Raw genomic sequence first — 14101 nt, forward strand, 5'->3', positions numbered from 1 at the left:
CCTGGCCGGGCCTCCCCACGGCCTGTCCAAACCCCTCCCTCTTCACACCCAGCCTGTCCACTCCATTCAGCCCAGGAGCTCCTGCAGCCTGGCCAGGTCCTGCCCCCACCCCAGGGGACACGCTGCATCTGTGTCCCCTGTTCTGGGCACCGTGATGCCTGGGGTGGAGGCCTGGCCCATGTGGGGTCAGCTCTAGCCAGTGGACTGCCCCCATCAGCTCCAATGCCTGGTTCTGGGTTCAGGGGATGAGCAGTGTGTGAGTGTCTATGTGTTTGAGCCAGTCAGTACCCAGTTATCAGGTGTCACGTGCATGCATGCATGGGTTTGTGCCTGTGGAGAGGCAGAAGATGGTGCTGTCCCCATGTGCACAGCACCTTGATGCCCGGGGTCTGCCTGGGAGCCACAGCACTGGCTGCTTCAACAAACCCCCAGTGAGACTTCAGAGAAAACAGGGCCTCTCACTCTAGACCCTGGGAGGGAGTCAGCAGGCCCAGGGCAGCAGGTGCAGGCACAGAGGCCTCTCTGCCCAGCGTCTTCCTGAAGTTCCACCAGTCTCTCTCAAGATGCCAGGGACACGGGTCACATGGGGCAGAGGACATCAGCCCATTCCACTAGTGGGGTGAGTGTCTGTGGCAAATGAACACAGTCTGCGTGTGTCTGAGTGTGTGCACGTGCATGTACATGTCAGCCAGCATCAGTGTGTGAGGCCCACAGCCAGAGGCTCCATGGGCTGGTGCGGTTCCCAGCTGTACCTTCATGTTGATGGTAATCGTTGTCCTGGGGGCGTCACCCTGCAGGGAGGAGCAGCCGGCCCACAGCCTAGCGCCCAGAGCCCTGGGTCACATGAGGCTGAGGTGGAGGCGCCTGTGCACGGCACCCAGCCTCTCCTGGAGCATGGCAAAGGTGGGCCGCTCCTCAGGGCTGCCCTTCCAGCACTCCAGCATGAGCGCATAGACCTCCGCAGGGCAGGCAGCCGGGCGTGGCAGCCGGTACCCTCGAGCGATCTGCTGCAGTGTCTCGTGGTTGGTCATTCCTGGGGAGGGGGCCAGTGAGAGGAGCCAGGTGGGCACTGCCTCAATTCTGCCTGGGGGTCGCCATGGAGACTTCCCAGCCCCAGCCTCCTGCATCACTGCTCTGCCCTTGGCCAGTGGGTGGCCTTGAGGCCTGGAGCCCTCTCCGGAGTCAGCCATAACCAGAGCAGGCTGGGCCTCCTCCCTCAGACTAAACTTCCCCACAAGGCCTTGCCTCCTCTCTCAGATCAGCTGCCCAGGGCAGGTGTGCCTGCTTCCTTGGCTGCTTTGTGACCCACCTTCGTAGGGACACTGGCCGTAGGTGAAGACCTCATAGAGCAGCACACCGAAGGACCAGGCATCTGACTTCTGAGAGAAGATGTGGTAATTGGCCGCTTCGGGCGCCGTCCACTTGACAGGGATCTTGGAGCCGCTGCTCGGGGAGTAGATGTCATCCTGGGTAGGGGGAAGCCAGCGGTGGGCAGGGAGCAAGTGGTGCCACCTGCCTGTCCCTGCCACCCCAGGGTTAGGGCCTGGAGCTCCACTGACCTTGAGCAGCCTGGCCAGGCCAAAGTCGGCCACCTTGCAGGCGAGGTTGTCACCCACAAGCACATTCCTGGCAGCCAGGTCCCGGTGCACAATGCGCCGCTGCTCCAGGTAGCCCATGCCCTCGGCCACCTGGCAGGCAAAGCTCAGCAGCAGAGGCAGGCTCAGGGCCTGGCCTGCAGGGCCTGTGGGGTGGATGTGGCTCAGAGGCCATGCATGACAGGGCAGGAGCCTTACGGGGCAGGGGCGCCTGCACGGGTCAGCTCACCTCTGTGCCTGTCTACTCATCTCTGAGGTTGGGGGAGGACAGCACCATCCCCTAAGGCCGCAGGGGCAACAAGAGGGACAGGAAGAGGGTCCTGTATCTACCAGGGATCACTCAGTGGCTACTCGGGCCCCCAACAGAGAACAGGTGCATGGAAGGGCCAGAGGGGGAAGGGACCCCCCAGCTGGACTCCAGCCCCGCCCTGGAACTGCAAGGCTCTGACTGTCCCTCAGTAAGCCCAGGCCTGGCCCGGACCCCAGGCTCCAAACAGGGACAGTGCCTGCAGCCTGGGCCATCTCCAAAGACCCTCGAGGGCTGACCGGGCAGGCCAGCAGGCAGGGCACTCACTGCCCAGGTAGGCCTGCAGGCTGCCCTTGCTCATGAGCTCCGTGACGATGTACACAGGCTCCCCTGCTGAGCACACTGCGTGCAGCCGGATGAGCCGCTGGTGCTGCAGGCTCTTCAGCGTCTGGATCTCCTTGGCGAGGTCGGCGAGCTTCATGTCGGCTGTGGGAGAGGGCACCACTTGAGGACCCGTCCACCACCTGCTGTCCCCGCCCCCTGGCCAAGGCAAGGCCTCACCTGATTTGATGACCTTGACTGCCACAGGCACGGAGCCCAGCCACAGGCCTTCCCACACCTCCCCGAAGTAGCCTTCACCCAGCTTCCTGTGAAGGGCAAACTCGGAGCGTGGCCGTTCCCACTGGTCCTGCCCCGGGGGCTTCTGCGGGAAGGGGGTGTTTAGTGCCTGCCAGCTGCTCCCCAGGAAGCAGAAACGGACAGGAAGGCTGGGAGGGTGACCCACCCTTCAGGAAGCCTGGCCAGTGTTCAGGAGCTAACTGCTTCAGGCACCTAAGTAGCACCTGTGCCCGAGACAGACATCAGTCCACAAACACTCATTACTGCCCTTGGCTAGGCTGTCATTATGAGACCAGAGAAACCAGGTTGCTGCCTTGGCCCTGGGCAGGATGGCTCATCAGGGACAGTCCTGGAGATTCTGCAGCTCTAGTCCAGGTGCAGCATCGAAGGGTCAGCATCTCCTCCCACAGCTTCTGCCCTTGGGTCCCGGGACAGCTGTGGGTTCCTTCCTCAGCCAGCCCCTGCCCCTCTCCCTGCCGTCCAGGAATCCCCAGCATCCTTTCTCCACTAGCCTTAGAGAAGGAGATAAAACACCTGTTGCAAGCAGAGTCTGGCCCTGGGTCAGGGCCCAAACCAGCTGGAGAAATCACTGGGACGCTCCAGTGCTCCCAGCTATGGGCAGCACCAGAAGCCAGCTGCTTGTCTGACTCCCCCAGTGACTCTGAGACAGGGTCCTGAGGTAGCACCCAAATATAGGTGTCTCAGGCCTGGCGTGGGGCAGCCTGGCAGGTGGTAGGGGACCTGCAGGGGCCCACCTGGGGTGTGCAGGGCTGCAGCAGTGGGTTTCGGATCAGCTTCCAGTTTGCCTTGTAATAGTCGAGCAGCTCCTCCAGGCTGGGGAAGAGCCGGCCCTTCTGCAGGTATAGGCTGCCGTCAGCCACCGTGGAGATGCGGTAGTGGCAGACTTTGGCCCGGGTGCGGACTAGGGGGTGCAGAGATGGAGACCCCTGCCTCAACTGCAGCCTGCCCCAGACCCTCCCACCACCCTGATAGATGATGGGCACACCCCACCTGAGGGGCCTGGTTCAGCTCCATTCTCAGAGTCCCTGAGAGGGCCAGACCTGTTGGAGGGGGGTATGGGTGTGGGCAGCTGAAGGCCAGGGGGGGCGCACAAGAGGGGTCCAGTGTGCACAGAGTAGGCGCTTAATACATACTTGTTGAGTGAATGAGTCCATGACTAAGTGAATGAATGAAGGAAGAAGGAAGGAAGAAGGAAGGAAGGAAGGTATGAGTGAAAGAGTGAGTGAGTAAATGGGTGAGTGAATGAGTAAATGAGTGAATGAGTGAGTGAGTGAGCGAGTGAATGAAAGAGTGAGTGAATGAGTGAGTGAGTGATTGAGTGAATGAGTGACTGAGTGAATAAGCGAGTGAGCAGTCAAGCAAGTGCAGGGGACTTGGTGCTGCCCAGGGACCACCCCCCCAAGGTCAAGGGTGACTGGCCTGGTTGGTGCTAGGCAAGATGCCCCACTGGAGGGACATAGGCTTGAGGGTCACCCACGTACCTGACAGTGAGTAATTGCCAAGGCTGCTCTCGCTGGGCCGGATGAGGAAGGCCCCTGGTGCATTTTCGGGGGATAGGAGCAGCTGCTGGGCCTGGGCCCGGCTGATCCCACTGAAGTACCAGCTGCAAACGGCAGGCACAGCAGTCATCTCCAGGTCCAGCACTGGGCGGCCCTGGCAAGCATCAGGCTCCATGCAGGGGGCCAAGCCCCAGCTGTCTCACCATTTCTCGGGGAGGAGGTATACCCAGTGCCCGACACTGGGGTCCCAACCCAGGGTCATCACATGCCCCAGCCCACACTGGCCCTTGCCTCCTGCTGGGGAGGCTGAGGAGCAGGACTGCTAGAGCCAGCACCGAGCTGACTTGGCCACCATCAGGCAACCTGTGCTCTGCTCCCCGCAGCTGAGACTGTCCACTCACCTGGATCACAGGCTCCCTGTCAGCCCTGCTGCTAAGTGCCTCCAGTTCCCTGCTTATAAAGTGACCGCAGGCCCCGCCCCAGGCGAGCAATTAGCCCTGACCGCAGGCCAAGCAGCCAAACCTGAAGTTTTGCGGAGTCCCTGCAGGTGTCCAGGGGGAACAAGGGGCCCTGGCGAGTGGCCTGGGGGCACTCACTGGGCTGTAGAGGACCACAGGTGCTGCCTGGTTGGGCACAGCCCACCTGACCAAACAAGGCTCAGTGATGGAGCAGCCAGGAAGTCCCGGGGGAGGCAATCTGGGCCAGGCTGGTCAGGAGGGCAGGAGAGGCAGACAATGGGGACCATGGGGGAGAGGGGTGCTGGGGCAAGGCCTGAAGCATCCTTCATCCCTCTCTGAAGGACTGTGCCTAGAGCAGATGGCCCGAGCTCCCTGGCCCTCTGTCTACAGAGACGCTCCCTCTGCAAAGCCACTCAGAGCACCAGGGGGCAAGGGGGCTCCTAAGTTCTCATTCCTCTGATTCCTAGATAGGAGGAGCCCACACCTGAGGGTCCAGGTGGGCGGTCCACTGTGCCTCACCAGGTACAGCTCCCTGGCTCCACTCATTCTTGGAGCCAGAGACATCCCTGGAAGGAAGACCAGAAAGCTCCGGCCCCACACGCTGGCAGGTGTCTTTGCTCCCCGAGGCCCAGGCTCCATCCTAACTCAGCTTCCTCCTAGATCCTCCCATTTCCATGACTTTCCAGGGACTCAGCAGCACCAGAAGCCACAGCTGTGAGCACAGCCCCTCACCCACCCAGATGAGGCAGCACAGCTGAGCAGGGTGGAGCGGGCTCTCGGTTCTGGGACCACCTGGGGGGGCGGGATCAGGAGGGACCCTGGTGGGCTCCAGTATGACACTGAGGGAGTCAGCTCAAGAAAAGGGGCTGGACAGGCGGCAGGGGCACAGGACAGGGCCTCGTGGGAGTGGGGTAGACAGGCCTGTGCTCCACCCTGGGGAGCTCAGGGACGATGGGGGAGTAGAAACTGACAAGGTCCTGGCTGGAGACAGGGAGCTGAGCCCTGAGAGACAGGAGGTAAGGTCAGAGGGCAGCTGGATGTAGGGAGCGTCAAGGACATGGCCAGTGCTGGGCTGGGTCACCAGGTGGACTTGGGCCCCCTGAGACGAGACCAGGCTGGGCAGCAGGCTCGGGGGAAGGCCACAGACTTGCTTTGGGAGCCAAGATACAGCTTCATGAGGCTGCCCCATTCTATCCATGGAATGCCTCACTGGGCAGCCAGGGCCCCTGTCTTCTGGGGTCACTGCAGGGAAACACGACCCTCTCATGTGTGAAGGGGCTCTGGGGTCCCTTCCCAGGATAGCACAGCTTTGGGGAAGGAGGAAAAGTGGGGTCTCCCCAGCACACACCCAGCCCTCCCCTGGAGCCCCACATCAGGGCCTAGAGGGAGGCGGGCTGGCCCTGTGCACATCTGAGCTGGGGGATGTGGCTGGGGTCTCACCCTGGGGCATGGGGCCAAGTGTCTGGGGCTAATGACACTATGTATATGGTCAGCCCTTTCATCTCCAGCAAGGCAAACAGTCATTAGTTCTCCTGTGAGCAGCCCTGCCCTCCCCACTGCCTTGTCCTGCCCTGCCAGCAAACGGCCTCCAGGAGCTGCTCGAGGGGTCTGCCCTGCACACCTGGGGTGACTGTGAACCCCTTCCCCATCAGAATGGCTACTGCAGCCACCTATTGTTCAGAGCAAGCCAGGCAGGCATGAGGGGAGGGCCTAGAGCTCCTCAGAAGGCACTTTCCTGTGACTCTGGCTTCACCCACCACATGCAACCGCCCAGGAGACCGTGTGAGTGCCAAGGAGAGGCTGGAGGTGACCCTGAGCAATGCTGAGATACTGTTCTGTAGAGGACAGGCCAGGATGCAGGCCTGACCCAGCTGGGCACAGGACCAGGAGCAGCTGCCTGAGCAGCCCCACTGGGCAGCCAGAGCTGGCTTTTACTGCACCCATTCCCCAGCCAGCTTCTGGCCTATTCCTGCCCAGCATGCTTCCCGCCACACGACACCTCCCAGAATGCTGGTGCTGAAGGAGGCACTTCTGCCCCCAAGGTCCCCCCAGCTGGGCCAGGATCTGCCCTGTCTTGACAACAGGGATTCTAAGAGCCATGAAAACCGGGCTGACCAACGACATTTAGGGAAAAGGCAGGCAGGGGCCACGTCCCAGGATTTGGGGTCAGAGGCTTGAGGTGTCCAGCACCTTGCAGCAGGGCCCACTTGGAGCTGGCACACAGGGGTACCCAGCATGTGCCTGGGCCAAAAGGTCATCTCCTCTGAAGAGCCTCTCAGGAGAGCCTCTGCCCTCTGTCATCTTTCCTCCATGATTGCAAGCTGTTGTGGAAACAGCCTGGCAGCCATGTGGCCACTCTCTGCCTGCGGACTGCCCCAGCCCCGGGGGCCCCAGGTACTCCGGTGGGAACGGGTGGGTTCCCCCCACCTGTGCCCACTCTCCAACTAAGCCCTTTGGGAGCAATCCCGCAGGCCAAGGCCACATCTGCCCTACGCCTGGACCCAGCTGGGCATGGCTGGATGAATACAGATAGGTGAGTGGGGCAGGTGAACACACTGCTCTGATCTGGCTTATCACCCCTGCCCTCCAAGACCCCAGACCCTGCTCTCCAAGCAATGACCACTCAGTGAACACTGTGGCCTGAATCCCTGTGGGAGAGTGGGAGGGCCTGGCCAGCCAGGCAGGGTCCTGGAATGACCACCATGCTGGGTGCCTGGTGCATCCAGTGGACTGGCCCCTGGACCTGACCACTCCTGTGGGAGTCTTGGCCACTCCGCATGTGGCTTTCCCCTCCCTCTGTGCAGTGTCTGGGTGCAGTGTCCTGTCACTGAAAGAAGGGACACATGAGTGAACCGACATGGACATGCAATCCCTGACCCAAAACCCTGCCTATCCCTGACTCCCCAGCCCTGAGAGCGGCACACTCCAGAGGCCGAGATACTCACGGCTGATCTGAGAGCGTCTCAGGGGTGGCCTCGGCTACGCAGGTGACGGGCACGAGCCCAGTGCTGGGCCGGCCCGAGAGCCTGCGGGCCAGGATGTAGTCGCCCTCCTCCCTGAGGCCGCAGAGCCTGTCCCCTCGGCTGACGCTCAGCTCCTCAGCGTCCCGTGCACTGAAGTCGTGGAGTACACGGAGCAGCTGCGGCGGTGGCGTGGGGCAGCCGGGCTCGGCAGCTGGGGCCGGGCACCCGGGTGGGCCATCGTCCGGCTGGCCCACCGGCCAGAGCTTGTCCCAGAAGAAAGCCAGGAAGGTCAGCCGCGTCCTGAGGAAGGGCTCCATGCCCCCAGGGGACGCCGGGCTGCGCTGCCCGCAAAGGTGCACGGGGAGCCGAGGACTGCGCCAGGAGGAGCCGGGGCTGGGGACGCCCCACAAATGCGAATGCGGGGGAGAAACTGGAAGGGCCGGTAGGACGGCCGGTGTCGGAGAGCTCCCTGTGCGGCGTCCCCACCTGGCACAGGGGTGGCAGGTGACGCCGACCCCCGCAGCCACTCCAGAGGGCCCCTCCCCCGGGCGCACACACACACACACACACCCCCCCCCCGCCTGCTTCCCCGGCTGGCGCTCACCTGGCAGCAGCCCTTGGTCCCGGCCACAGCGACAGCCCCTCCTCTGTCCACCTGCAGGGTCTTCTCCGCGGCCAGAGCAGCCTGGGGACGGGGCAGGAACGGCTCCCGGGAGGGCGTGCTCGGCCCTGCGGCAGGGAGACCAAGCGCACTGGCGCGCGGAGTCCAGCGTGGGCAGCGCTGGCAGCGGCCGTCGAGCAGGGAGCTGCTGTGTATGGAACACGGCCTGGTTATTTAAATGCTATCAGATCCTTTAACAACACAAAACCCGCATGCAGGGCAAACCCCACCATGTGCTGGGAGCCAGTGAGGCTCACACTACAGGAGAGGAGCTCCAGGAACCCTGGTTTTCACGCAGTGAAATGCACTCCCTGTGCCAGGCCCGCAGAGCACAGACAGGTGCACAATGATGATGGGATGTTGCTTCTGAGCCACTCCACAGCCACTGTAGGGAGGAGGCCCCAGCTCAGGGATATAAACTGGGAGGTCAGCATGCAGGGCTGGGTCCGCACCCGCTCCTCAGTCCTCTCCCTCAACAGCACTCGCAGGCGGAAGCAGACTCCACCTGCCACCCAGGTGAGCCCCTAACTTGGGGCGGGGGTGGCAGGTGGCTCCCATCTGCAGGCTCCTCCTCCCAGTGTTCACCCCTGCCCCAGGCCCTTTAGCCTGAGTGGCCTTTACTGAGCTCCACACCCCATTTATGATCACTGCAGACCCTTCCTTCACATCTCACACCCATCAATGCCTGAACGTCATGGTTTGTGGTTGAACGTGACCATCAAACAGGTTTGACCATCATTCAACCAATGAAAAGCCACTTGTAACACCAAAGTAAACGGTTTGGATCCCCTTACAGGCCAGATGCAGAAAAAAAAAAAAAAAAGCCACTTGCCCACTGATAGAATTTGGATGCATTGCTCCCCCAAAGCTCATGCCAAAATCTGATCCCTAATGTATCAGGAGCTGTTTAGGTCATAGGGTGCGGATCTCTCAGGAATAGATTAATACCAGGGGTGGGGGGTGGGCAGGTGGTGAGTTCTCTATTAGGTCTCATGAGAGCTGGTTGTTTAAAGGACCCTGGCACCTCTCCCTTGCCCCTTGCTCCTTCTTGCCATGTGATCTGCTTATACCCACCGGCTGCCCTGCCATTTTCTGCCACGAGTAGAAGCAGCCTGAGTGAGACCCATGCCAGATGCAGCTCTCCCAGAATTGTGAGACAAATAAACCTCTGTTCTTTATAAATTACCCCATCCCAGGTGTTCTGTTAATAAGCAGCAGAAATGGACTAATACACCTTCCTGTTCTTGAGCTGCAGTTCGACTTCTCCCTGACAGGCATCTGTGGGAGCGGGGCGTGAACTGCACTGTGACAGCGATGCCATGGGCTGGTCCTCTCTGGCCCTCTCTGTCAGAGGACAGCAGGTAATGGCCACTCTCCTGACAGGCTAGAGCCCACTAGGCTTGGGGCAGGCTCTGTGTGATTGGGACTCATCCTGCTGGGGGACAGTGATCTTCAGAAAAAGATAACCACAGATAGAAGTTAGGGAGGCTCTGGAGGGGCCCTGAAGTCTGTGCCCCACCACTGCATGTGGGGAGCTGAACCCTTGACCTAAAAATTTAACTTTTAAAAAATTAGATGGGAAATAATAGAAAAAAGGGGTGGGACCAGGGAGAGGGCAGAGGTGCAGGACATACCGGGCCCTGGAAAAGGAGGGGGTGCTGATCTGCCCCCACCCCCTTCTCTGCGGGTGGGCTGCAGGGCTTGGGGGAAGGGTCTTCCTTCTGCTGCTTTTTTTATCCACCCCCTTCCCAGGTGCCACCTCCCCACTCCACCCTCAGACAGCACCCCCTTCTCCAAATAACCCCGCTCTCCTCCCTCAGACCCCTGAATAAAAAGAACAATAACAGTAGCTGGCATTTATTGAGTTAGAGCCCAGGCACGGAGAGCAGGGCAAAGACAGCCCCTGGCTCCCTCACCAGGCCCAGCATCCTGGGCAGGGAGGGTGGGCTGGGCACAGCCAGGGTAGGACCTGGAAGAATCCGGCTACAGGACAGACTGGGAGGAGCTCGGGGGCAAACACCCGGTCCTGGAAAAGGCCCCGCCCTGACCTCCGTGGGGGTAGCGAGAGGGACAAGAGGGGGCGTTTCCTCTCTCCTCTCTCCTCCCTCCTCCCCACGGCCAGGCAAGGAGCCCCTGGGGTGTCTGGGACTGACCCGGAGCTGGCTGCGGTGGTGGAGGGCTGGGTGGCGACCCCAGAGGTCGTGAGAGGGACGGGAGGGCCCAAGAACTCCTTCGATGGACTCTGGAGCTGTGGAGACCCCGTTTATCCAGACCCGGATCGGGGCAAGAGCCTGGGCAGGCCCCGGGTGGGGGGAGGATCTCCGCGTCCTGCGCACAGGGAGCTGCCCGCTCGCTAGGGTGACACCCACTACCAGTTCACCGGTCACCCCCAGAGGCGCGGGGAAGCGCTGTGCCCGCAGGACGCCTCCGGGACGGGTCCCTGCGCAGAGGGGCCGCGCACCCCGTCAACACTTCTCGGCGGACCTGCGTCGAGCCCGGCTCTCGGCACAGCCACCCGTGGCGGCTCCCAGGCAGGGCGCGGGGCCCGGGACCAGAGACGAGAGCCCGACGGCGCGACGTCTCCGGGCACCCCTCCCAACTCCGGCCGGGCCGGGCGTCACAATGGCCCACGGTCCCCGTGGCAACCGCTTGGGCGCCGCCGCGCGCTCAGCTCTGGGCACGGAGGACCTCAGGCTTCACTGCGCTGCGAGCAGTTACGTGCGCCGGGGCCGGGGCGGCGGGAGGCGGCAACGGGGCTCAGAGCGGCCCTTCACCCGCAGTTCACAGCCAGCCTCTCTGTGCTTTTCCAACCGGGCAACACCCTGACCCCAGCAGAGGCAAGCTTGCCCTCCATTGGAGAAGGCCACGTGTCTCCAGCCAGAGCAGGACACAGTCAGGGGCCCTGGGGTCCTGGTCTCAGCATACTCCTCACCGCAGACACCTCTCTGCTGTCCCCAGGGGCCTATTCTGGGCCCCTGCCCCCAAAAGGTCAAGGGTTGGCCTCTCAGGAGTGAGGCAGACTTGGGTCCCAACTTTAACACATACATACTTGTGTGGCCTTGGTTAAGTCACTCAATCTCTCAATTCTCTAACTTATCCAATCTCCTCCTCCCCTCACCCCGTGTTGCTGTGGCAACCTGAGATCCAGGGTCTGCCTCACCTCCCTGGAGGTCCTGCAGCAGCCAGGGACACTAGCCCTTCCCCAGGGAGCCCCGGCAGCAGGGCCAAGCCTGCTCCAGCCAAGCCTGGGACAACAGCCACACCCAGCCGTGGGGGGGGGGGCAGCCCCTCCCACTGACCCCAGAGCTGGGAGCCTGAATCTGGGGAGGAGGGAGGAGGGTCAGCTCTGGGGTCAACAACTGGGCTCAAACCCTGGAAGAAGTGCAGGTCAGCATGCTGTCTAGCCTCAGGCTCACCACCTGTGAGAATGGTGGTGGGATCTTCATGTGGCTTTTCTTGTGGGGTCAGTGAGCCCATCTCCCACAGTGGGGCTCGGTAAGTAGGAGCTATGTGACACATTTCTTGGAGCTGAGGCTGGGCCACCCTCCTCCCACGCTGGCCGGACACCAACCGGCCTTGTCTGGGTGGGCCCTGTCCCTCTGCTCTGCAACTGCGGTGAGGTCTGGAGGGTCCCCAGGCAGAATCCTTGGGGGGTGCAATCCACAAATATCCTCCAGGGGGGTCCTATGCTGCTTGGGGACACACTGAATCCTCTCCACAGTCCAAGGGGCACCAGCCCTCTCCAGGCCACACAGCTGGTCAGTGACTGGGGTTTCTGTCCAGGCCATTCTGGCCCCCAGCCACTGTCTTGGCCCTATCCTGTCTCATCACAGCAAATGACAACTTGGACCCTCGGCAGAGGTTTTTTGCCCCTCAACATCCACTTTTGTCCAGATCATCAGCCTGCCCATCTGGCCCTCCTTGCAACCTCTTGCCAGAGAGATGTGCCCCCAAGGAGAGGACAGAAGGCCCAGCACTGGGCAGTGGGCCTGAAGCCACCCCACACGCTGCCCCGAGTGTGTCCATGGTGGGTGGCAGGGGCCAGCCTGACATGCAGCTCACACCCAGCCTTTCACCCCCAGCTCCCAGACAATGAACTTCCAGGTGACAGGCCTGGGCCTGGACAAGATGAAGCTGGACAGTTCTCAGTCTTTCCTGGACCGGGAGGTGACAGAGGAGATGGAGGAGATGGAGGGTCAGCAGCTGCTGGAGCCGGAAGCTTGGAGGACCTACATGGAGCACCGCAACACGCTGCGTGAGTTCCTGACTTCGGACCTGAGCCGCCAGCTGCTCAAGCGCCACCATGCCCGCATGCAGCTGCTCAAGAAGTGCTCCTACTACATCGAGGTCCTGCCCAAGCACCTGGCCCTGGGCGACCAGAACCCACTGGTGCTGCCCAACACCATGCTCCAGCTCATCGACCCCTGGAAGTTTCAGCGGATGAAGAAGGTGGGCACAGCACAGACTAAGATCCAGCTCCTGTTGCTCGGGGACCTGCTAGAGCAGCTGGACCGCGGCCACGCCGAGCTGGATGCCATGCTTGAGTCGCCTGACCCACGGCCCTTCCTGGCTGGCTGGGGGCTGGTGGAGCAGCAGCTGGCAGACTTGTCGGCTATCATGGACAACTTCCTGACCATGATGGTGCCCGGGCGACTGCACATCAAGCACCGTCTTGTGTCCGACATCAGTGCCACCAAGATCCCGCACATCAGGCTCATGCTGAGCACCAAGATGCCGGTCATGTTTGACCGAAAGGAGTCAGTGGCCCACCAGGACAGGGTCAGCTTGCGCTGGTTTGTCACCATCCAGCCGGTGGCGCTGGAGCCGTTTGAGCTGCGCTTCAAGCTGCTGGACCCACAGACACAGCAGGAACGCATGCAGTGTGGCATCATCCCTGTGGCCACCTGCACCTTTGACATCTGCAACCTGCTACCCAATCGCTACTACAAGTTCACCATCAAGAGAGCTGAGAGCTACACGCTGGTGTATGAGCCCTGGCGGGATAGCCTCACCCTGCAGACTAAGCCGGGGGTCCCTGAAGTGCCCAACCCCAGTCGGCTGGGTAAGCCCAACCCACCCCTGACCATACCTTCTGACAGATGATTTTCTAATATTTATCCACTAATAAAGAGGAATATAAACATATGCACAGAATTAAAGAAACAAACCTACTTACATTTTCAAGGCAGCAGCAGACAGACACACGGGTGTCTTTCCTGACTCGGCCCTGCCCACCCACAGGCCCCAGGAGCTCCTCTGCTCCTGCTCTTTTCCAGGGGGAGCCCCAGGCTGGACCTTCCAGGACAGATGACCCTTGGAGCCAGAAGCACCAGCCCTTGGCACCTGGTTGTCACTCCAGTGAGGAGTGCTGCTGCAAAGGGCTCTGCCACCTCAGCCCCAGCCCCTCCCACACCATCATCATCAGGCTCTGACTGTCTTTACCTGCCTCCTAGGCTGGGTGCTCCCTGAGGGGGATGACACTCCAGGGTCCTGTCCAGCACCCCCAGCTTCGTTGGAGCCAGGGTACCCGAGGCCCCGAGAACATTTTATTTTTAAAATAAACAAAAGATAAGTCTTGTCTTCCCCCCAAGAGAAGATGAAGTTCATCGGCACCCCCATTCGAAGGTGGGTGAGGATCCAAGGCAGGGAGCCTCCCTGAGATGCCAGCCAGTGCCACGGCTCCCATTTGGAGGCCATCCCTCCAGCCATTGAGCCTCCTCTCCAGCTGCTGGTGGTCCAGCCCCATGGGGGTGACCAGCCCCCTTACTGCTGCCTGGGGACCCTGGTCGTGTGACTTCCTGCATGTTGCCCTTGGTGATGGCGAGGTGGATGCAGGCTGCTTGGCCGTTTCCAGGTTGAGGGACAGCAACTTGTACCCTGGCCAAGGCAGGGGAGGGCTGGCACAGGGAAAGGGCCCAGAGGCGCCCCAGCACACCCACGTCCAGCTCCCTGTCCACTACCATGTGCGCCACGGTGGTCAATGGATGGCAGGACCTCTCAGATGATAAGGTCTGGTGGGGAAAGGGTAGTCAGGGACAG

General features: G+C 61.5%; 2 protein-coding genes across 2 annotated transcripts; one reads left to right on the forward strand and one right to left on the reverse strand.

Moving 5' to 3' along the window:
- Positions 1 to 839: 839 nt before the first annotated feature.
- On the reverse strand, positions 840 to 7718 carry SRMS (src-related kinase lacking C-terminal regulatory tyrosine and N-terminal myristylation sites). Its single transcript, XM_063097943.1, has 8 exons — positions 7384 to 7718; positions 3963 to 4084; positions 3216 to 3382; positions 2404 to 2545; positions 2170 to 2328; positions 1560 to 1741; positions 1310 to 1466; positions 840 to 1033 (listed from the first exon to the last, which is right to left on the reverse strand). The coding sequence occupies exons 1-8, from the start codon at positions 7716 to 7718 to the stop codon at positions 840 to 842; spliced, it is 1458 nt and encodes a 485-aa protein (XP_062954013.1).
- A 4436-nt stretch (positions 7719 to 12154) lies between these two features.
- FNDC11 (fibronectin type III domain containing 11) lies at positions 12155 to 13165 on the forward strand. The gene has a single exon (XM_063089595.1). The coding sequence runs from the start codon at positions 12155 to 12157 to the stop codon at positions 13163 to 13165; it is 1011 nt and encodes a 336-aa protein (XP_062945665.1).
- The last annotated feature ends 936 nt before the right edge of the window (positions 13166 to 14101 follow it).

Source organism: Cynocephalus volans, chromosome 1, assembly GCF_027409185.1.
Source record: "Cynocephalus volans isolate mCynVol1 chromosome 1, mCynVol1.pri, whole genome shotgun sequence".
Classification (NCBI taxonomy): domain Eukaryota; kingdom Metazoa; phylum Chordata; class Mammalia; order Dermoptera; family Cynocephalidae; genus Cynocephalus; species Cynocephalus volans.